This window comes from Lepidochelys kempii, chromosome 2 (assembly GCF_965140265.1).
Source record: "Lepidochelys kempii isolate rLepKem1 chromosome 2, rLepKem1.hap2, whole genome shotgun sequence".
In the NCBI taxonomy this organism is placed as follows: domain Eukaryota; kingdom Metazoa; phylum Chordata; order Testudines; family Cheloniidae; genus Lepidochelys; species Lepidochelys kempii.
Genome location: NC_133257.1, coordinates 163,145,355 through 163,170,118, shown reverse-complemented (window position 1 = coordinate 163,170,118; position 24,764 = coordinate 163,145,355). Strand labels below are relative to the sequence as shown.

The window sequence follows — 24,764 nt, the reverse complement described above, 5'->3', positions numbered from 1 at the left end:
TAGAAACTGAGGCAGAGGAGTGGTTACTTGCTCATGGCCACCAATTTAATCTGTATCTGAGCGAAGACCAGTGGCAACTTTAGGCCTATGTGACCAAAGAGGCCTTATGCTGTACAGACACATAACCCCTGAACCAGAGTACTATTTCCGTTTCCTATTCTATTCTCCTGCCAAGGCACTCTGACAGAGGTTGAATTCCCGAACTGGTCTTTTCTTTTCCCTATTTAGAAAGGTGAATTTCAATTATTTTCCTTGGATTCCTGTTGCATTTGGAGTAGTACAAAGCCTTACAAATAGCTGTTTGGGAGTGCTTTAAGACATGCACGATAGGTATGGAGATGGGGATATGGAGAGGAAATCTGATACACTCTGTTCATAGCAAGGTCCCTCCCATAAAAGATTCCTAGCTTAAATATATTCTAACTGTATAACTCTAGCCTATGGCAATCAGTACTTCAGGCTGCAGCCCAAAGAATGAAGTTTGGACATTTGTAGAAAGCAGTTTTCCATAAGCAAATGGTAGGAGTTAATCTGAGCTGAAAAAGACACCTAGGTTTTCAAGTAACATGCCTGAATGAAGTGAAATTATGCAATACTAGCATTTTGAGGGGGGAAGAGGAGTGATAAAATAAATGAAGTATATTTAATCTAATGAGCTGTTAAATAGAAAACGACACTAGGCTTTTCTTTCATGAAATTTTGTCATTGGGCTGGTTGGCTTCCTGGAATAATTTAACTACCATCTGGCATACAGTCCCAATGGAAAAGGTGCATCTCTTCCAAAAAGTAGAAAGAAAGGTTAAAACTTTTCCAAAGCCAGCACCCATGACATGTCAGTTACATATGATGGTGGAGCGGTGAAAAGACACATGAAAGCTGTGCAGCTGCCTTTTCTGCTCAGTAGAAAAGCCAGGATGAAAACATTGATACTAAGGGCTCTGGGGAGGTGACCATTCCAAGAGCCCTGGAAACAATTTCTCTTTGATCAACAAGCTAACGTCGAAGTCAAGCATTTTTTTAATGGAGTGAATGGATGGTAGAAATTCCTAAAGCTGTGCTTCCAGAGACATGTCTTTTTTAACTGTGGCTATGATTTTTTACAGACATCATAAGAAATGGCACATAAGCTATGACTTATGCTGGGGAAGAAGGGGTGGGGAAAGAAAATACTTCGTTTTAATTTAAAAGAATTTGGATGCTTTTCATTTACAGCAGAAACATTAGCCAATCATTTGAGTCCATGTTCTGACAATGGCTGGGGAATAGTGGTGTTTTCCTTTAGTTCACTTGGAATGAATACTGCTGACATTGATCTTTTCGGTTTCTTTCCTGGTGGTTGATTATCAGCTCCCAAACCAGCTAATACATTTCTGAGTAACTGAGCAGTCAATTAGGTATTCCAGTGAACAGCTGTCACTTTAAAGGAACATTGTGATCCTTCTTTTAATCTCCATACCAGTAGTTTAAAACATACAATATTAACCGTGTCCTTGTGATGGGTTATATTAAAATGAGATGATATGCTACTTTTTTTCAAAGGTGGGGATGTGGCTGGAAGTTCATGGAGTTCTGGGGTACAACATCCTTTGATCCCCTTTATGAGTAAAGAGGGTTTGCTGCCGCATGTCTGCTTGCTGATTATTCTCTTTCTTTCTCTTTGTCTCTCCCTTTCTCTGCCTGCCTCCTATTCTTCTGGTAACTTCAGAAACAGTAGTTATGGCAACAACTCTTATTCCTCTACAAGACCTTATTCTGGACTAAGTGCACCTACAACACCCATTTCTCGTTATGGGACAACTCTCTCACCACCTCAGGAGACCAAATCTGAAAGGTTTGTAAGAAAGTTCTTAGTAATTAAATCTGCATTTTGAAATTATCCCGGCATATAGAGAGTAGAGGAAATAATGGTTGTGGCTGTGTATGTCATTGTGTCTGAATTTTAAACATGTGTCCTAGTCAGGTCTGTTTTAACATTTATAGATAGAATTTACCAAAAGCAAGAAAAATTTTCTCCCTCACTCTTTCTAAGTGGATTGTTTGTTGTGTTATTTTTAATGGCCAGATCTATTTCCATCCCATCACTGCTGCTTCCATCTAGAATTGTTACAACAGAGTTAAGTACTTGAAGGGTTTTTAGAACAAATTTTATTTCTCCCAATTTTTGAAACATTTTTCCACAATTCTAGTTTCATTTACACTGAGGCAAATTCAGATTAACGTCATCAAAGTCTAAAATGTCCAAATTTCCCATGGTATAATTTTGGCCCTTCATTTTCTTGAAAATGCATAATTTATCTTATTGCTTTTAAATCACAAGCAAAATGTTTTCCATAATATTTCAGGGAGACACATACTAACCTACCAACTAGCTTTAAAAAAAATAAGTCTATGAGCTATCAAAATACCACGATAAATTATGGTCCACTAAGGTATGTAGAAAAAAAATATAAAAAAAAGAATGTTATGGATACATGCAAGAAATTCCACTTGGCAAGAGGTTTAGACCACCAGAAATTAACTGACTGTTACTGCTTGAAAGTAAACGACAACTCCAAAGGATATCATGCTGGGTTAAGGAGGGAGAGGTAGGAGATTTTAATTATGCAGCTGTCAAGACTGGTTAATCTTAAATAATTTCCAGCCGGGCTTGATGGGCTCAGATTCACATGTTGCCAGATTGGCCTTTAATTCTTCAAAAGCCTTCTGCAAGTTAGCAGCTTACAGGGGCCTAGTTTACCCTAAACCTCAACTCTAAACTTGGCCATTAGCCTCTGCTTTGGTTAGTGCAGACTCTTGCTTCTTCTGTGAATTTCTTCGAGCTTTTTACTAGCCGCTGTACCTGTGTTTTAACATACCAAAATATTTTACCCAGGGTCTTTTGTTTATGTGCCACTGAATTTACATTTCCAAGTCATCTTTTGAGTTTAATTGTTTCCTCTTTAATTTTCCTCAGTGTTCCCTTTGTTATATTTTTAATTGCTTATTTCACTGAATCTTTCCACCGTCTGGTGTAAGTGGTTCCACGGTCTGTAAGTGTTTCCAACCACAAGGTATTGATTTAATCCTGCTTTCAAGTGAGTAATTACATTAAATATAACCATGGTGAAAGGCACAGTTTTTCATTTGCTCATCTTCCTATAGGAACTTAGCTGGATTTATCTTTCGCAGTCTGGGTCAAATCATTGTCATGTGAAACCAGAACAAAAGACTCCATACAACCACTGTCACTCTTTTATCTCTTAGAAACAGAGATTCAAATCAGCCAAAGTTACAAGTATTCCAGTTCTTTTGAGGTTTTTGATTAATAAACTTGTGTAAGAACAATTGTTTTTGTTCTCCAGTTGCTCGTTGAACAGATTTAATGAGGACAGTTAATACTTGGCTTGCATATGTAGTAGACATTGCGATTAGGGCTGTGAAAAACTTCTGTATCAACACCTGAAGCTAGGTCAGATTTGGAATTAGGACTCAATGTGAAAATGACCTTCGGAGGCCTTTTCTTGACGAGGAAGAGTGGTCCCAGTGTACTTGTGCTTAGATTACACGTGCTCGTTCAGTTTGACCCTAAACTTGACCTTTTCCTGTTACAGATGCAGAATAATGCCTTTAGCTTGATTTTAGTAGATCGAGTTGTATCATGGGCACTAGCAAAGACTACTTCAAAGAGTTAAAGGCAGCTTTTTTATGAGTACAGTGTAGAGCAGCTAAACAGGAAATGAATGCAAACATTTCACAAAGGGAAGATCCCTTCATTTCTATCCTGTAATTACATGTGTATTTGTGTCCATATATATTATATGTAGGTCTGTAAAATTAGGACTCCTTTTGAGTCCAGCAGGACAGAGCTCATGACAGCAGAAAAATATGTAATTACATTTTTTAAATGAAAAAACTAATAACTTAAAATAACACATCCATGCGTAAATGTTATGACTTAAAATATACCTCTGGACCTTCCAGGAGTAGAATCAAGCCCTGTCCCACTGGGACATGGAGTTATCTCCTCTTTCCAATGACATAAATCTATTTCTAGCCCTATCAGGCGTTAATCTGTCTCTGATGCTGGACTGAATATTGCCTGTGGTGAGTGTAAATTGGATTGGGAGGGAAAAAAAGGTTCAGTGTCAGGATATCCAAAAATACAGTGGCCCTTTGAAGATGCTCATGAGTTTGAAATGTTAGACGTGGACCTTGGGCAGCGTGCAAGTGGCTCAGAGTATGTGATGCATTTATTTTATCTCCTGGCTCTGCAATTCATCACATGGATGTGTCTTCTACATATGGCATGTGTATATTATAATTTCAGCAATAAAAGAAGCATTCAACCCTTCATTTTGAGACATGATTACACACGTCAAAATTCATCCCCTTTGAAGAAAATTATGCAACAAAAAATCTCTCTTATCTCTAGGCACGAAATACTAATTGTTACCCTTCATGAAACATTCATTTCTTTTGGGGATCCGGCTGTGGAAGGGCTGCACAGATCTACAAATGTGAAACCCAGTTGTACAAATAGATTTTAACTCTTACCAGTATGGCAACTCATGAGAGGGATACAAAGGGGGCACCACCTAACGGGGGAGCATGTGACCCCTCTGTGACCTCACATGTGACTCCTCCTCACCCACATCCCAGGGTCATGCTTTCCCCATCCCTTCCCCGTCCCACGTTACCTGGGTGGGAGGCTCTGTCCTCCTGCTGCGCTGGCTTTCCCTGGCATTCGGCTGCTCTTCGTGGCAGCCAGGCCCCAGAGCCACTCCCGGATGCTGTCCGGTGCAGCACAGCAGCTGCCTAAGAGAGTGCCTGGTTCTCCCAGGCAGCCACAGTGCTACACCGGGCAGAGTCCCAGGCAGTGTGGCCGGAAGAGGAGGGCCTCTGACCTTCCGGCTCTGGTACCGCCTCTTCCTCTCACCGCCCGGGCCGGCAGGGGCACTTGAGCCTGGAGAGGGTCACTTGTAGAGCCCTGCGCGGATACAAATTTATATCCACGGATGTGGATATCTGTAGATAGAAGTCGGAATCTGCTGAACCGCAGCACCCTCCTGGGAACTGCAGTGGTGAAAGGAGCAGAACGTGGGGCTGCCGGGGGGCCCTATGCCAGCAGCTCCTCCGGCGTGGCATTACCAGCCCCACCCCATCCCTTCCACGTAGCTGCTTCTCCTGTCTGGGGTCCTTTCACCGCTGCGGCTCCCGGGAGAGCAAGCCCTGCGGTGTTCAGTGGATACCAAATGTGTCTTTCTGATATGATGTGACAGCAATAAATGTCTTAATGGTGTAGCCTATCTGACCGTAACAGCTTTTTTGCACCACTGGTGAAACTTTTGGTCGTTGTTCAGCCAATAGCTTGACAAATATCTGGGTCCAAACCTAAGTCTTTGTTTCTTGTATTGTGCATGAGCTTTAGTTCTAGATATTTCATTACTAGAAATTACACTGATGGGCAAATTAGTCATCACAAAGTACAGGAGCCTTTTCCCGTGTTTTGTAAGCAGTTTGCATTTTGTTGAGTTGCCTGGCCTCTGGTCTTCTGAAACAATAAGAAAAAATATTTTAAACTTATGTCAATAACTAGTATTAAATTTGGGTTAATTATCAAATGAAATATTAAACATCAAAAAGGAGAAGAATATATATTTATGTATACTACAAATAATAATAAAACCCCTTTCTGAATGAGTGTAATGCACTCATAGCTTTGGGGGGATCCGATCCTGTGAATTTTTATGAGCATGGGTCAGGATTATTCATATGACTAAAGATTCTAGTATGGAACCTGTATAGTATATAACACCTCCTGCCATGCATGTGGGAGCTGCACAAAATTAAAAACAAGAATAATTAAAATATGTTGAACTCAAAGGACTACAAAGAAGCAAACACCGTCCCAAAATAAAAGCTAAAGAAAGAGTCAGAATAAATCTGAAAAGCAGGAGTGGGTAATATAGCAAGGATGAAATTGTCAAAGAACAACTGATTTGCACAGAAAGAATAACTTACATTTATGTGGAATTGCCCTGCATGGTCCTGAGCACCCTGGCCTTCATCCAGCAAAGCACTCAAGCTTAGCTTTAAGCATGTACTAAACTGCTTTGCTGGTTTGCAGCCAGAGTGCCCAGGACCTTGCAGGATGAAGCCATAAAAGTCTTTGAGGGAGTGTTACAGATCAATCTGATTATCCTGGATTTATGGATTTTGTATGTGAACCTCAGGTGGAGGTTAGAGTTGTGAAAAATGCATGTATCCAACAGCTTCCTTTTGCCTGTTGAATGCACCCCTTTATATGCGGTTATTTATTGAAATATTTTAAGCCCCCAGTTTATGATGTAGCATACACAGATTTTCAGGGTTTGGGATTGAATTTAAGTCAAGCACATGATTTCTGGGTGCTCTGCCATTCCAGGTGTACACACCAGGTTACTCCAGTGACAGGTCTACTCTAAGCAGGGCAGAATCATGTTTTTCTTATGGAATCGTGAAATTCATGACTTGCAAAGATGCACGTGGAGGGACCTAAGGATGGACAGTGGGCTGTAATGTATGTTACACTAATCACCAACTAATTAGTTCAAAGTACCATGGAACCTTTCAGTGACCTCCATCTGAGGTATTCGTGTGAGATTATGTTGATGCTGTTTCCTATCTCCTGACGGTAAAAATTTGAAAATAAACGAAGCTTGATAAGCAGATGCAATTAATGGTTAACTCCAAGGTGAGTTTTTTGCTTTCAGTTTATGGTTTCGGAGTTATCAAAGGACAGCATAAATGATCTCCTCTATATCCTTATTTTTATCTCGTTTAGGGGAGAATTATCCAACAAGCACTTCATATGTGATTGCTGATACAATTTATCTGACCTTAAAGAACAAGAAATAAGGAGAGAAGCATTTATCTCGGTGCTATCTAGCGTGATTCAGTCTGAGTTTGATTCAGTTGATGGACCTTTCAGAACGTGGGCTGCATTTTGCCTATGAAAACAAGAGCTACACCTTGAGTTTGAAAGAAGAGTAATTGACATTCCTGTTTTTAAAACCATTCTTTGCCTAAAATCTACTGAACAAAAACATTTGTATAATTCAGTGCAATAGTAACACTGTTTGTGTTTACTTCTTTTTTGGGTGTATCTGTGATTGTACAGTGGAAAGAGAAGCTATTTGAATTTGTCAGCTTGTAAATTCAGCTGCAGATCTTGCCAGTTCCTGCTTAAAAGACTGTTCCTCCATCTCATTTATCTGTACCCCCTGTGGATAGCCATGGTTGTGAAGTGCGTATAACAGCTATGTGAGATCCTGGTGAAGGAAGTCTAACCATAGTGCACTTTATGTTCACCATGTGACCAAAAGGAAAGGGATATTGGCTCTTTTACTGCTCCAGTTTGTGAGTGTAATTCCCAATGCAGAAGAAAGTGAGACACTCCAGACTTCCCATTTTAGGTTAGAGTACACTGCCAGTGCTCCCACCCTTCATTTCTTCCTCCACCAGCAAACCACCTCCCTCTCCCTTACAACCAGAAAGCTACATCAATCTCAATTGCATAAGCCCACCAGTTCAGCCGAAGCAGGGCGACAGTATGTAACAGCCAGAAAGTAACAATATACACTGTTCTCTCTGTACCTTTAACTCCACTTTTTGATTGTGAAGAGAAGATGTTTGTTCTAAGGCTCCCCTGTATTTCTGTTTTCTTTAGTTGGGCTCAGGCCTTACAGGATTTTCCTGAAAATTAGCTCCTCAATCTAAACAGGGTCAGCTGACTCGGGCTCACAGGGCTCTGGCTGCAGAGCTGTAATATTGCAGTGCAGATCTTCGGACTTAAGCTGGGGCCTGGGCTTTGCAACCCTCCTCATCCTCCCCCCCACCCCCCCGTAGAGTCCCAGAGCTCAGGCTCCACCCCAAGCCTGAATGTCTACACCACAATTTTACAACTCTGTAGCCCAAGCCTGAGTCAGCTAACCCTGGCCAGCTGCAGGTGTTTAATTGCTATGTAGAGGTACCTACACTCTTTTACCTGTGATCTCACCACTGGAGACTGAAGGTGGAGACAGATGGGTTTATAATGGGGGAAAGTCATGCCCTTGCTCTAAAAATCAAGGATGGTTAACTGGTGACCCAGGGGCTGCATCCAGCCCACCTGATCATTTTATTGGCCCACCCATAGGTGGCCAGTGAAAATATTCGGGGGAGGGGGGATTGAGTAGGGGTACAGCCACAGGTGAGCCTGAGTGGCTGGTAGCACCCATGCCCACCCAATTCTGAGCAACATACACACTGCTTGTAGTGAGGTCACTTGCAGGGAGTGTGGAGCAGAGCGAAGCCAGGACTGGAAGCCTGAGCCAATGTGCTGGGTCGCAGCACCACTCAATGGCCCAACCACTTCTCCATCACTCACAGAGGGGAGGGAGCTCTGTCCCACACCTTCTGGCTCTTCTTGCTGTCATTGGTTCCCAGTTCCCACCGCCAAACTGACTGTGGCCAATCCCTCCTCGCCCAGCGTGGGAAGGTTGGGGCACATCTCTACCAGATGTGCAGGGACAGTAATCAATGCCAATAGACCCTTCCTGAGCGTCCTCCCTGCTGGCATGACAGAGGGGCAGCTGGACCAAATGTGAGTGGCACTGTGACCTGGCACACGGGTCATGCTGCTGCCAGTCCCTGTCTCTGTTTTACTCCTCCATGGACACAGACTCTGCCACATGGGGAACCCATGCACCTGGCGACCCACTGACATAGGCTCCAGCTCCATCCCATGCCACTCCGCTCTGGTTACGTCTTCCCCATTGACAGAGGTGTGCGCTCCCCCCTCTGGTGGAGGGCTTGGCCAGAACCTGATTGGCTTTGAGCTCCCCCACAATCAGCCAATGGGAAGGCACTAACTGGAGCTGGGTAACGTGGGGCAGAGTCAGAACAGGTGTTGATGGGGAGGCGGAGCCAGGTGGAGAGTACGAGGCAGCAGCCATTTTACTAAAAGACACAGCGCAGTCTGAATATTTTTTTCTATATGGCTCGTTAAAGAGTTTTAATGGCTTCTGTGGCCCTCTACTACCTTACAGTTGCCATCCCTGTTCTGAATCATAGTGAAGTTGTGGTACGAAACCCATCACTGTCAAATAAGCCTTCTCAGCTGCTTGTAAGTATATCTCAGTGACCGGATACTTTTGTTGGTACTTATGGTTATAGTCATTGAAATCTGCAGTGAAATAGGATTAAATTCTGTGGCAAGAACTACATTCTTTTTTAAGCTGATTGCCATGGCACCTTAGAGCCAACCAAAAGAGAGGCTCCATGGTGCTAGGCACTGTACAAACACAGAGTCATAGATGGCCCCTTCCCCAAAGAGCTTGCTTCTAACTAGACAAGACAGACACAGCGTTGGGGAAGGGGTAGAACACACAAGCAGAATGAACAGTGTGATGGCAGCAAACAGCATATTATTCCACAATTTCTTTCTTTCTTTATGTATGTATTTGGAAGAGAAGGTTAGTTTGGGGTGGACAGACTAAAGGGGAAAAAACGGAGAAGGGAAGAGGAATGAGGGGAATGGGGCAGGTGTAGACTGAAGCTGAAATTCAGATACTGTGAGGGAGGTGGGCAGGAGGGTTGGAGGAAGCAACCAATGATCACAGATTAGAGTAAGCCTAGTCAAAACTGTAGAAAGTTCTCTGACTGTCCAAAGGACTGAAAGTCCCTGCTTTGGCTGCTTCTGCCCCTACCAGCTGGAGTGTCTGATGGTTCCTCTCTGCAGCCCAGATGGCACATGAGAGGGGAGGCACCATCTAGGTTCTACTGCCCCCCGAGTGTGTGTGTGGGTGGGTCTCCCTTGCACAGTTCTGGACCCATTTTTATACCTCCCTTTCGTCCCCTGCAAAATAGTAGTCCCAGCTTTGGATACTTCTGCCCCTGGTGGCTGGATGTTCTGCATCAATATTATAGAGTCATAGACTTTAACAGCAAAAGGTAACATCATGATCATGTAGTCTGACTCCTGCACATTATATGCCACAGAACCTCACCCACCCACACCTGTAATAGACTTATAACTTCTGGCTGAGTTACTGAAGTCCACAAATCGTGATATAAAGACTTTGAGTTATAGCGACTCCACCATTTTACTCTACTTTAAACCAGTAAGTGCCCTGTGCCCGATGCTGCAGAGGAAGGCGAAAAACGCTCAGGGTCTTTACTTAGCTGACCTGGGAAAAAATTCCTTCCTAACCCCAACTATGGTGATCAGTTGAACCCGGAGCATGTGGGCAAGACCCACCAGCCAGATACCTGAGAAAGAACTCTCTGTAGTAACTCAGAGCCCTCCCAGTCTAGTGCCCTATCTCTACCCATTGGGGATTTTTGCGACTAGCAGTCGCAAAAGGGCCACATGCCGTAGTAGGCAGTCTCATCATACCATCCCCTCCATAAACTTTTCAAGATCAGTCTTGAAACAACTTGGGTTTTTTGGCGCCCTCTGCTTTCCTGGAAGGCTGTTCCAGAACTTCACTCCTGTGATGATCAGAAACCTTTGTCTAATTTCAAGTTTAAACTAGTTGATGGCCAGCTTATATCCCTTTGTTCTTGTGTCAACATTGGCACTTAAATAACTCCTCTCCAGCCCTGGTATTTATCCCTCTGATGTATTTATAGAGAACAAAATCATATCTCCCCTTAGCCTTCGTTTGATAAGGCTAAACAAGCCAGGCTCCTTGAGTCTCCTCTCATAAGGTAAGTTTTCCATTCCTCTGATTATGCTTGTAGTGCTTCACTATACCTGTTCTAATTTGAATTAATCTTTCTTAAACATGGGAGACCAGAATTGCACATAGTATTCCAGATGAGGTCTCATCAGTGCCTTCTATGATGGTACTAACACAGTGGTGGGCAACCTGCAGGCCACACGCAACCCGTCAGGGTAATCCTCTGACGAGCCACTAGACAGTTAGTTTACATTTGCATGGCCACCTGCAGCTCCCAGTGGCTGCGGTTCACCATTCCTGGCCAATGAGAGCTGCGGGAAGCAGCAGCCAGCACGTCCCTGCGGCCCACACGACTTCCCACAGCTCCCATTGGCCAGGAACTGCAAACCGCGGCCACTGGGAGCTGCAGGCGGCCATGCAAATGTAAACAAACTGTCTAACGGCCCACCAGCAGATTACCCTGATGGACCACAGGTTGCCCATCATGGACTAACACTTCCCTGTCTCTGCTCAAAATGCCTTGCCTGATGCATCATAGGATTGTGTTAGCCTTTTTTATGGCCGCATCACATTGGGTGTCTTGTAGTCATCCTGTGATCAATCCATACACATAGATCTTTCTCCTCTTCTGTCGCTTCCAACTGATATGTCCCCAGCTTATAGCAAAATTTCTTGTTCTTCCCTAAGTACATGACCCTGCACTTTGCATTATTAAATTTCATCCTACTTCTATTACTCCAGTTTTCAAGTTCATCTAGATTTTTTTGTATGATATTCCAGTCCTCCTCCATATTGACAATACCTCCCGATTTTGTTTCATCCTCAGATTTTATTAACAAACTCCCACTTTTTGTGCCAACGTCATGAAGTAAAATGCTAAATAAGACTGGTCCCAAGACTAGTCCCTGAAGAACTCCACTGGTAGCCTACCTCCAGCCTGACAATTGACCTTTCATTGTGACCTATTGTAGTCTCCCCTTTAACCAGTTCCTTATCCACCTTTCAATTCTCATATGAATCTCCGTCTTCTCCAATTTGACTAATAATTTCCCACATGGAACTGTATCAAATACCTTACTGAAATCCAGGTAGATTAGATCTACTGCATTTCGTTTGTCTAAAAAAACAGTTACTGTCTCAAAGAGATATCAGGTTGGTCTGGCACAATATACCTTTTGTAAAACCATGTATTTTATACCAATTACTGTTTACCTCTATGTCCTTTACTACTTTCTCTTTCAAATTTTTTTCCAAGACCTTGCATACAATTGAGATCAAACTAACAGGCTTGTAGTTTCCTGGATCACTTCCCCTCTCCCCCCCCCCCTTTCTTAATAATAGGTACTGTATTAGCAATTCTCCAGTAATAGAGTATGATCCCTGAGTTTACGGCTTTATTAAAAATCCTTGCTATTGGGCTTGCAATTTCATGCGTCAATTACTTTAATATTCTTGGATGCAGATTACCTTGGTCCCCCAATTTGGTCCCAGTAAGCTGTTTGAGTATAATTTACACCTTGGATGTTGTAATCTTTACTTCCATATCCTTATTTACATTAGCCACCCTGCCACTATCCCTAAAGTCCTCATTACCCTTATTAAAAACTGAAGCAAATTATTCATTCAGGTGTTAGGCCATGCCAGGGTTATCTTTAATCTCAACTCCATTCTCTGTGCTTAATGGTCCCACTTTGTCTTTGTTTGTTTTCTTTTTATTTATATGGCTATAGAACTTTTTACTATTGGTTTTAATTTCCTTTTCAAGGTCCAACTCTGCCTGGCTTTTGGCAGTTCTCACTTTTTCCATACACTTGCTAATCCTTTCCATCTTCCATTCCTTCTAGGCTTTCTGCTTTCTGTTAATAACCTGTTTGAGGTGCTAGCTCATCCAATTTTGTCTGCAACCCTTCTTTACAATTTCTGTCCCTTTCCTTGGGATGCAGGCTTGAGATAGCTTCAGGAACTTTGATTTAAAGTAATTCCAAGCCTCCTCCACATTCCAATTCTTGAGTTCTTCAGTGTAGTCCACTTCCCTATCTAATTTCCTTATTTTTTTTAAGTTTTCCCTTTTGAAATCAAGGATCCTAGTTGCAGACATACTTTTATTTATCCTTCCATTTAGTTTAAACTGAGTTAAATTATGATCACTCGAACCAAGGCTGTCCTCTACAACCAGTTCTTCTGTGAGGTTCTCACTACTTACCAATATTAAATTTAAAATGGCATTACCTCTTGTTGGTTCAGTGACTATTTGGTGAAAAATCTGTCAGCTATCACATCCAGGAATATCTGGGCCCTACCATTATTAGTAGCATTTGTCCTCCGATCTATATCTGGGAAAGTAAAGTCTCCCGTAATCACACAATTCCCAGTAGTATTTATTTCATTAAAAATACCAAAGAAGTCTCTATGTGATGGTCTGTATCCCTGTGTTCACCCCTTTCACAGGAACATGGTCAATGTTATATAAAGTATTCCTTGTGATGTATTATTTGAAAACTCATAATTTGTTGATCGTTATTGCCCTGATAAAATATATGTGGCAACATTGTATGTAAAGTTATAAGATTCCTCTCTATGGTATGACTAAGACACGTTTCATGTCTGGTGAGTGGCAACAAACTAGGTCCTCAGAGATAAAAGGCAAGCTGATGCCCCAGCTAAGTGCCAATAAAATCAAATAAAAACCATCACCTGAGTAAGTGGCCAGTCTTTGGCAGGAAAGAGGGTGTGGGTAAAAAAATCTACAACTTGACAAAGAAATAGCTGGGGTTCCCATCCACACAGACTTTCTGTCTCCTGAATCTCAGCTGGAGATGCTTTTCAAAGAAGAGAAAGAACTATAAGAAGGGAGAGCAGATGCCCTCAAATTATGGCTCCCTTTCTCTCTGCCTATGGCATCCACAACATCTGAAGAACAAAGGAAGCAGCATTGTACTGTGGGAGAGATCCTGACTGAAGGAAATTCAGCCAGTTAAACTGCTGAAACGTGGTGAGAGAGACCTTTGCTTTGAATTCACTCCTTTTTGTTAAGAGAGGCATTAGTTGCATTTTGCTTTTATCTCTTTTGTAACCAATTCTGACTTTTATGCGTCATTACTTATATTCACTTAAAATCTATCATTTTGTAGTTAAAAAACTTGTTTTATTGTTGTAGCTAAACCAGTGTGATTAGATTGAAGTATTTGGGAAATTCCATTTGAGATAAAAGGATTTGTGTATATAATGTTCTATTAATAAAATAACAGCCTTTATAGGAGCTTGTATGGTCCAAGAGAGGGCTAGGCAGTACAAGATGTACATTTCTGGGGAAAGTCTGAGAATGGGAGTTTGCTGATGTTGTTCTGCAGTATAATTCAAGGGTGGCTGGCTGCGGCACTCATATAATCTAACGGGGTAACTTACATGCTGAAGGCTCTGTGTGAGCAGACCAGGAGTGGTTGCTCTCACAGTGAAACAGTGTAAAAGGCACCCCAGGCTGGAGAAATGAGAGGACACAGCTGTTCATGAGTCCAAATTGTACCCTGGGTATGACACACTCTAGCCATATCCAGATTGGATTCTTGGGTTTTTGTAGCAGACCCCAAGCACTATTCTAAACCTCTGTTACCTTTCTTCCCCAATGTTATTTTGACCCAAACAGATTCTGTTTTATCCATTTCATCACTTCTAATTTCTTTATTCTCATCATTAAAATACAATGCTACTTCACCACCAATATCTTTATTTCTGGCTTTCCTGAACAACACTTACCCTTCAGTACCTGTGCTTCAGCCATGACTACTAGTCCACCATGTTTCTGTTATCCCTATATCATCTGGTTTCACTTCGGGCACCAGTAGTTCTAGTTCTTCCATTTTGTTACCCCGAGTCCTTGCATTGGTGTACAGACATCTTAGTTGTTTCTGCTCGGCTTCACCTAGATTCCTCATCCTATTAGATACAGTCATTCTACTGCCAGTTAGTGTCATTGGTATTGGCAGTATCTTTCCTCTTGATGTCCATTCTCCTATCCTTTGTTTTTCCTTTCTCCATTGCTGTATCCTCTCTTGATTTTTCTCCCACTCAGGGTTACAATCAGGCATGGAGATCATAGAATCATAGGACTGGAAGGGACCTCAAGAGGTCATCTAGTCCAGTCCCCTACGCTCATGGCAGGACCAAGTATTATCTAGACCAACCTTGATAGGTGTTTGTCTAACCTGCTCTTAAAAATCTCCAGTGATGGAGATTCCAAAACCTCCCTAAATAATTTACTCCAGTGCTTAACCACCCTGACAGTTAGGAGTTTTTTCCTAATGTCCAACCTAAATTACAGCCCGTTATGAGTGACTTTCTCAAAGACATTTTGGAAGTCTAAATAAATTACATCAGCCAATTCTCCTTTATCCACTATTTTATTGGCTCACTGAAAGAGGAGCTCCGATAGATTTGTGAGGCACAATTATCCTTTCCAGAAGTCCTTCTGATTAGACCCTTTCAGATCGTCTAGATTTTTTACAATTCTAGTTTTAATGACCATTTCAGGCAGTTTAACTGGTAAAAAAATTAAGGTTTACTAATCTATAATTTCTTGGATCTCCTATTTTTTTTAAAAAATATAAGTATTATTTTTGCTAATTTCCAATTCTCTGGTGTAGTAATTGGTTTTATTGAGATTTCATATTTTTCATCGCACCTAAGCCATTGTGCCAGGCACTGTACAGACAGATTGAGACCGTCCTTGCCCTAAAGAGCTAACAGTGCAAAGAGACAAGACAGACAAAGGTGGGAGGGGAATAGAGGCTTCGGAGAGATGATGTAACTTGCCCGATGTCATGCAGAATAGCTGGAAATAGAACCCAAGGCTCCTGATTGCTGTGTCCCATCAACAAAGCTCCCTCTGAACATATATATGGATAGAATCATAGAAGATTAGGGTTGGAAGAGACCTCAGCAAGTCATCTAGTCCAACCCCTTGCTCAAAGCAGGACCAACCCTAACTAAATCATCCCAGCCAAGGCTTTGTCAAGCTGGGCCTTAAAAACCTCTAAGGATGGAGATTCCACCACCTCCCTAGGTAACCCATCTAGTGGTTCACCACCCTCCTAGTGAAATGGTGTTTCGTAATATCCAACCTAGACCTCCCCCCACTGCAACTTGAGACCATTGCTTCTTGTTCTGTCATCTGCCACCACTGAGAACAGCCTAGCTCCATCCTCTTTGGAACCCTCCCCCCCATCAGGTAGTTGAAGGCTGCTATCAAATCCCCCAAATCACTCTTCTCTTCTGCAGACTAAATAAGCCCAGTTCCCTCAGCCTCTCCTCGTAAGTCATGTGCCCCAGCCCCCTGATCATTTTCATTCCCCTCTGCTTGTCTCTCTCCAATTTGTCCACATCCTTTCTGTAGTGGAGGCCCCAAAACTGGACGCAATACTCCAGATGTGGCCTCACCAGTGCCAAATAGAGGGGAATAATCACTTCCCTCAATCTGCTGGTAATACTCCTACTAATGCAGCCCAATATGCCGTTAGCCTTCTTGACAACAAAGGCACACTGTTGACTCATATCCAGCTTCTCGTCCACTGAAATCCCAAGGTCCTTTTCTGCAGAACTGCCACTTAGCCAGTTGGTCCTCAGCCCCAGCAGTGCATGGGATTCTTCCGTCTTATGTGCAGGACTCTGCACTTGACCTTGTTGAACCTCATCAGATTTCTTTTGGCCCAATCATCCAATTTATCGAAGTCACTCTGGACCCTATCCCTACCCTCCAGCTTATCTACCTCTTCCCCCTCAGCTTAGTGTCATCTGCGAACTTGCTGAGGGTGCAATCCATCCCATCATCCAGATCATTAATGAAGATGTTGAAGAAAACCAACCCCAGGACCGACCCCTGCGGCACTCTGCTTGATAGTGGGGTTGTGTAGTAATTTTTGTTGTCAGAATGGGGTTGCAGTGCAGTGAAGTTTGAGAACCGCTGATTTGGAACACTTGGGTTTGTACCATCTGACCCTAGGATACAATATATTCTCACTGGGCTCCCGTAAAATATGGCATTGAATATTTTTTGTTCAATCCAATGTTCTGATTGGCTGCTTAGGCCTTTTTGATACACACCGTATTTAAATACAGTTCAATATTAATACATCATCAGAGTTATCCAGCCACTGTATTTCCATAACAGAAGTTCATAAACACATGGGATAAATAAGCTTTCTGGAGTAAAATGATATGGAAATCTTTTCTCAACTAACTTTAGTGATATTATTAATACCCTGCTATAAGCTTAAGCAGGAAATGCAGCCAAAACATGTAATATTTTTCCCTGGAGTACCCTCCCCTCCCCAGGTGCCTACCTCAATGATTTCCTGGCAATCTGGGTGCATCTTTAAACTGTTTTAGTGCCTCATAAAAAAAACGTACTTGACAAAGTTAAACAGCACTTGATTTAGCTTTTCTACTAAAACTAACTGTTCCTGTAATTGGCTACACCACCCGGGAAGTGCTGTTGAAAGAAATTTCTTGGCAGGTTCTCAAAACTGACTTATTTTGACTAGTCTTCCGCTGCTAATCCCCACTCCAGCACTATCTATTCCCACTGTTGTACTTGAACATTAAGGGAAAAAAATAAATATATGAAACCAAACAAATTATATGATCCACTGCCCTTGAAAGATAGGGCTTTCCCAAGAGCAGTTTCCCCTTTGCCTTGCTTTAGGTTCTCTCTCCTCCACCCCTAGCCCATTGCACTCAGCCCACCACCAGACAACTGCTCATTGTGAGTTACTCTTAACCTTGTGTGGAGTGCTTACACAGACCACCAGATCAAAATAGAGCTTAAGTGGGACTTAAGTGTTACCTGTAGCCTTTTATCTGTTCCTTTATATGGCCAGCTCTTCAGAGCAGTGACTGTTTCTTTCTAGGTATAATATGGTAGTGGTTAGCTATTGATGGTATTTCCCTGATGGGTATTGTGCTTCTATTAGAAACTGTTTGGTGATTTCAAATTTGGGGTTGAAAGCTCTTCACGTTCTCTGCTTTAATATGTATGAACAGTATTCTGTTCTCCTTATGTGTATTGTGGTGGGGCAGCTACCACACATAGGCATGAGAAGGGTTAAGGCAGCCTTGGAGAGGCTGTGCAGAACCCAGCCAATCAGGAAAGGGAGAGCCAATCAGGAGAAGGCTTGATGGAGCAGCCAATATATAAAGGGCGGCTCAGCAGAGCAAGGGGCAGCCTCTCCCTGGAGGACAAGGGGAAAGCACTGTCTGCTGAGGTGCACCAGAGATACTGCAGTGCTGGGCAGGGTAGCAGTGCAATAGGGGAGCTCTTGGCTGACGATGGCCAGACTGAGGCCCTGAAGCAAGGGCAGGGAAGGTGCTAGGGCTATGGGGGAAATGGTCCAGGGAAAGTAGGCAGCGGGATTAGGGAATAGTGGCTGTCAGCTATAAAAACAACAAGGAGTCCGGTGGCACCTTAAAGATAGGTATATTTTCCCTGGGCTGGGACCCAGAGTAGCAGACAGGCCTGGGTCTTTCCCCCCACTTTACTGCTAATTGCCAGTAAGGAGAGTGGCCTAAATCTAGACTGCAGTTTGCCACTAAAGCCAGGGGCTAGACTAGAGACTACAGTTGGCCACTGAGGCAAGTGGAAAGACTGAGGACCACCCATCCCCCGAGACAGCAGGGAGACAGCAGGCTGGGGCACTGCCGGAGGGCCGTGTCTCAAAGAGGACATTGCGGTCCGGGAGCAACGTGGGTTGAGATGGTGGAGGAAGTGGAAGTAATGGCGAGTGAGACACCACTAGTGAAAGGCGCCCTGGTGGTCCAAGAGAGCTAATTCCCAGCATGACCAGCAGGAGGCACTGTGGTGGTGAGTTGGCATTGTTACAGTATGTAACTCCCAAGAGCTTTCTGGGAACGTGATGGTGGTCTGTATATGTCAGGAAAGTAGAATACACTTGAAGTGGTTTGCTGTGCTCATCATGGGGGAGAATTTAGCCCCTAGTTTTAACACGAACTCAGTGTTGGGAACAGCCCATCCACGAGAGAGCCATGGTGAGAACAGAGGTGTACTAAGCTCAGCAGTTTAGGTTAGCAGGGTTTTGTGCAAATCTCTTTCTGGTTTCTCTTCACACCCAGATGAGCTAAACTCCAAGTTTCAGATTTTAAAAACACAAAAACTGAAGGGAAAAATAACTCACAGAAGCCAAGTTCAGCTTTATTTCAGGTCAAAACCACTAAATTTTGCCAGGTTTCCACTTAAAAGCATGAATGGACCAAAACCTTCCCTCCTTCCCCATGTTTTTGGTGATAATTCTTCTGAGATATGCTCAAAACGCAAGGAAAATTTTTTTAATGAATTATTTGAATTAAACCCTGAACAATTTACAGAATAAACTTGCTAATAGTTATGGTCCAGTAAAGCCTCAAATGTGCTAGGCATTGTTATAATATCTAAGAATGTAGAGCCTCTGCCCATTGTATGATTCACATAAAGAATGATGCTGCCTTCCTTCTTATAAAGAGATTTAATAGCTTGGAAACTGTAGAGATGTCTCCTTATTACCAAAGCGTTATTATTTTTGCAAAATACGCTGCAGCACTTTGTACATGATAAAGTATTATCTTAAATAATTAAAACCAAGTCATGGTTTTCAAGTGTACGAACAAACTAGGTCTTGTAAGACACTATTTTTGTATGTATTTACTCACAGAATTCAGTGACTTGCAAAGGCTCTCAAGCAGTAGTGGAGGTTAGAGAAGTCCTGCTGAACTTGCTATATTAAAATAACATCAAGACATGACAATACTTGTTTCAGTGGTCATCCACTGGTTGTGGCCCTCTGTGCCTCACAATGTAGGCAAAGGCATATTTTGAAGGCTGACAAAAGACACCCTCCTGTGTCTTGATGCTATGAAGGTGAGCTGTGCATACATTAAGAGAAGAATAGCCATTTGCATTTCAGACACACATCTAACCTTTACTAATTTTGATCCCAGTCTGTAAAGATTTACATATTTGCTTAACTTTAATCACATGAGTAATCCCATTGAGTTAAAGTTAAGCACCTCTATACATCTGCAGGATTGTGGTCCCTGTTTTAACAATATCGGTATAGTTAAAGCGGTACAGACTGCCTAGTATGATTGCAGTTATAGTGCTTTAACTTATTCCTAATTTATAGGGAGGGGAATATGCTGTATCAGTATAAAGCAGTTTTATACTGGTATAACTGCATCCAAGCTAGGGACTGCACTGGTATAACTGTCAGTAGAAAAATCACACCATGACCAAAATAGTTATATTGGTACAGAAATTGTGTGGGCTATTCATTCTGAATAGTGGTCTGTGTGTAAAGGAAAGTCTGTGCATTGGAAACCATTGTCCCGGATACCCACTGACCCTGAACCTAAAATGGCTTCATTTTACATAACCTTGCAGGCCAGTTAAAAGTCTGACGTTAATCAGTTCTTTTTCTTTTGATGCTTCTCAAGTTTCTCTTTCAAAGGAAATATTAATCTGTAGCTTTATCTCTCTAATTTTTGTTTGTTTTCAAGAGAATTTTTGTAAAGATTTCCCAAGTTATGTTTAGTCTGGTTGCAAATTGTTATATCAACATACTTTTGAATCTGCCCTGTCACACACAGATATAATATCCATAACTGTGAAGAGCAGTATGGCTCTTGGCAACTGCAGCTCCCCTTTTGTCTCTTTCTAGGCTGGGCAGTGGGTTTATTATGTTAGAGCCAAGAGACATTTAGACTTGCGTGAGGTCTGTTTCAGACTAGCAGTCTGGTGGTGTTCTAACATTTGCGTGACGGCAGAAGCAGGAATAGGGTGGAAAATGGATAATTAGGGCTCATTTATAAAGATTATTAATGATTCTGGTCATAGTTAAATTATGAAAAATCCTGAATATCAACCTTCTGATTTTTTTCAGCTGTCATTATATACCTTTGTATCTTGTGTTCTTTGCAAAGATTAAATGAAACAGCAGACTTAGATACATTTGATAAAGTTAAAGATTTTCTGCTCTACTGGCAATGAAGAAAAGGTGACCACTGAAGAAAATTTAGATCAATATATCTGCAATGCTAATTCCCACTTTGCCAATCCAGCAACTCTTGCAATAAGACCTATTTCCTCACCTCAATTCTCAACAAAGATTTAATAGCAAAGGTCTCAAATTCCTAAGGCATCGTCACTTTCACAAACTATTCCATGGTATTTACTAGTATATGATGGAGTATTGTCATAAAATGTTTAAACTGAAGAATACATATAACAAAGTGACAAAACAGTATGTGGTGCATTGAAATTGAATTGTAGCAAATGCAATAGGTCAGTTTAGTTAGGTGGTTTTTTAGAGTTTTAACTTGCAGGTGGCTTTTTTTTTTTTTTACATTATCCAGGGTCCCCATTTACACAAACTGTTTCCCTTCCTCTTTGTTATCTCTCTCCTGTCTTCTTCTAACAAGATAATGGTAAAGTAATGGCCCCTTTGCCCCCAATATCCTGGTGGATAATAATGGTTACAAATCAATTTTTTTTTGGGAGGGATTGAGACTTCTGGTCACTATTATAATATTTTCCTGCCACTCATTTTCTCTGGATATAATTTTTGTGGTGGGAGTGCCCTTTCAGATGTTCCTGTATTTGGAAACATAATCTTGTTTAGATTCTGCTGGCTGTCACATCAGACCAAGCAAGCCTCTTTATTTCCCCCTGCCCCTAGTGAATGTAGAAGACTGAAAATAGTTGTCAGAATAAACACCCTCTTTGTGTGTTTGGAATTGCACCTTTACCTTTAAAGGTCAATATTACCAATTGGTCATGTATGAAACCAGCTATCATAATGTGTGTATATATTATCTATATGGATAATAACAATAATACACCAAGACCATTTATTGACGTGTCTCAACCATTCTACACGGTCATGTTACACCTTACTTTGAGATTTCAGCAAGGGAGAGACTTTACCTTGAGCATCATTGCTATTGCGATAGAAAAACAGTCATTTTAAGACAAATCTCTTTTAAAAATCATTATTATTTAAAATATTATTTCAAGTGCATTACAGACCTAACAGCTTGTTCCATCTGCTTGTCGTGCTGTCTGTGTTCCACGTACATACCAACACAAAAGCTATACATTCATGTAGCATTGGCAACTACTCTTTAAAGTTTAAACAGTTCTTTGAGTGCCACGTGTCACACCAGATTGCTGTGAAGCATCATTGAAGTGTGTTTCATGGAGTCAGTATGTCTCTGGATAAAATCAGGAGGCCCAGGGAATTTTGATTCAAGTTCCATGAACATAATTTTGTACAAGATTATTGCATATTAAAACTTACGAAAATGTTCGTCACAACTCATATTAGGGTTGGGGGTTGATATGACTGAATTCCAGACCAGAATATTTTAGAGCATAGGAAATTGCATACAGAAACACACCAAATGTCTATCAAGCATACTACTCTGTCTCTGACAGTGGTCCATCCCTGATACGCTCCAGAGAAGGCATAATACACTCACAGTGCATCGTTGGGGAAATATTATATCATCACTTGGGGAAGAGGAGTATTTTTCTGATCCCAGATAGTGATCAGCTTATGCTCTGAAGCATGATGCCTGATAGCTCTTGTAATTTTGACCCAGCTAACATAATTCCAAATAATGAAGTAGTCGTAGTTATTAACAGTTATAGTTGTTGCTGTTAATGATGATTGGGCTGTGAACTCATTAGGTCTCACAGAAGAACTTCAGAGGTAGGTCTGGGTTTCAGTCTTCTGTGAGGGACCAAACTTTTCACCTCCACATAACTATGTCCCTGATCCTCTGGATAGTTATTATTTATTAATTTTGCTTATTGTATTATTCATTTGTATTATGTGCCCAGAGACCTCAATCAGAGAGGTTGTGCTCCAGTTTATGCTGAAGTTATACAAATGTAGTAAAAAGATACTCCCAGCCAAAAAGCTTACAGTCTCATAGTAGCTGTCTGGTCTTTTTCCTTGATCTGCTTCTAGTGTTTCTTCAGGTTTCATTCAGTCGTAACTGCCCTTGGCTGTATATTGAGACTTCAGCCTTCAAGGCAGCTACCTGGGGTTTCAAGTGATTGGAGAAAACAACTGAACTGATGGAAAACAGTCAATTCACAATTTTGCCATTTCTCTCTTTTCATTTACAGATGTTTATACCTGAGACACTGCCCGGTTTGACCATTCTTAGAGCAGTCCTTGAGTGATATACTGTAGCCATAATTCACCAGAGTCTTTCATACCATGTTAGGTGATAGAGCTGTAGCCTTTTGAATCTTTAATTCTTGCTGAAAGCTTTTTTTGAGGGGGGGGTTGAAAGTCAAAGGTTATAATCTGTTTAAAATGTATTCCAAATTGGACTATCAGATTTTTTTTGTGCTGGGGAGCTAGTGTTGGAGATTATTGGAGTTTTTTATTATTTTGATTGTGATCCAACATTGTTGTTGTAGCTTCAGCAGAGTGCCAGAAACAAGGTTTACAGGGTATCATGTTTTATAGCCCCTTAGGTAATGTTTATCAGGGTGGACTATGACATATTGAAATTGAATTTAATGAAATTATTGAAATTATACTTACACTGACCTGCTGCCAATGCGGCCAAAAAGTCCGTCTTCTACAAGATTCCTCTCTGTCTAAACACAGACAGACAAGAAAGATATCTTTACAGGAATAGCTTGGTCTTTTGCTGCTATTGCCTCCACCAGTGAATCAGTGGGCACTAGTGACTGAATGCCTAGACAGTACAGTGCTTAGACCTATGATAAATAGAAGGAGGGTATCTGAGTTTGTAAAGGCAGTGCAAGTATATTCGCTCTTGTACTGCTAAATTTGTGACTCTGAAAGGATTAGGCAAGTCAGTTTCTTTTCAGCGAAGGGATTCCTTTCTTTATGACTGCTGATCCCTTCGTTCCAAAGCTCACATTACAACCATTTATGAACTAAACAAGGCCTCGTCTACACACAAGGGTGAACCACTTTAACTCTACCAGAATAGTTAAAGCAGTGCAATCCCCCTTAGTGTGGATGCAGTTTTATTGGTATAAAGGTGCTTTGTACCTGGAGAGCTATTTCTGTATCGGAAGGGGAATAAGCTATACTGGTATAAGGCACATTTATATAACTGCATACACATGAGGGCTTGTACCAGTATATAACTACTTTTGTAAAACAACACACCCCTAACCAAAATAGTTATACTGGTACAAAAACTGTGTGTAGACCTGGCCAAAGACTGGAGAACTCACATCTGCTTTCAATGATGACTACTCATTAAATGTATCCACTAATTACAGTAGCAGTCTATCTTGCAAAGCTAGCATCTGATAAATCCTCCAGAAGTGGTTGCTTTGGTTTCTACTAGCTGCAGCCACTGTTCATCCCTGATGAAAGGGACCATGTAGTTTGGCTGGAAACTTACTCAGCTATGCTTGATCCTTTGATTCTATTTTAGCAGACAGTTGAACAAGAGCTAAAGATTTGATACCTATTAGTAATAGTAAAAAGAAAAGGAGGACTTGTGGCACCTTAGAGACTCACAAATGTATTTGAGCATAAGCTTTCGTGAGCTACAGCTTATGCACAAATAAATTTTTTAGTCTCTAAGGTGCCACAAGTCCTCCTTTTTTTTTTGCGAATACAGACTAACACAGCTGCTACTCTGAAACCTGTCATTACTAATAGTGTGACTTAGCTCTGTTGCACTCTGGTAGTACACTGTCTAACAATCCAGTAATAAACTTGATATAGCAAGACTAAGCCCTTTGTGCCTTTTAATGAACCAGGGTCATAATCACTAGCACTTTCCCTATATGTTTTACTGATTTGTTCCTGTACTTACTAACGTGAAAGGTCCAGATTGCAATATAGCTCAGCAAAGGATTCATATTGCTATTGCAGCAACTGCTAAGATGACAAAATTCATGAATTTAGCAACATAATGGCAAGTATTAATAAGCCTCATCCTAAATTGCATTCAGGTTCCAAAATTTAGTTCTATCGCCTTTTAGTTTAGCTTCTCAGTATACGGTATTCCTTTGGTGTTTATGATACATCAGCT

At 41.6% G+C, this 24,764-nt stretch overlaps 1 protein-coding gene across 6 annotated transcripts in view; it reads left to right on the top strand.

Moving 5' to 3' along the window:
- Nucleotides 1-24,764, top strand: part of FHOD3 (formin homology 2 domain containing 3) — a 625,903-nt gene that overhangs the window by 490,144 nt on the left and 110,995 nt on the right. For 5 of the 6 annotated variants that reach the window (XM_073332693.1, XM_073332692.1, XM_073332691.1 and 2 more), the window contains one exon: nucleotides 1,706-1,831. The exons of the other annotated variant lie outside the window; for it this stretch is intronic. In XM_073332693.1, the coding sequence (XP_073188794.1) occupies nucleotides 1,706-1,831 (126 nt within the window). The remainder of the gene's footprint in view (nucleotides 1-1,705; nucleotides 1,832-24,764) is intronic. 6 annotated transcript variants of the gene reach the window in all.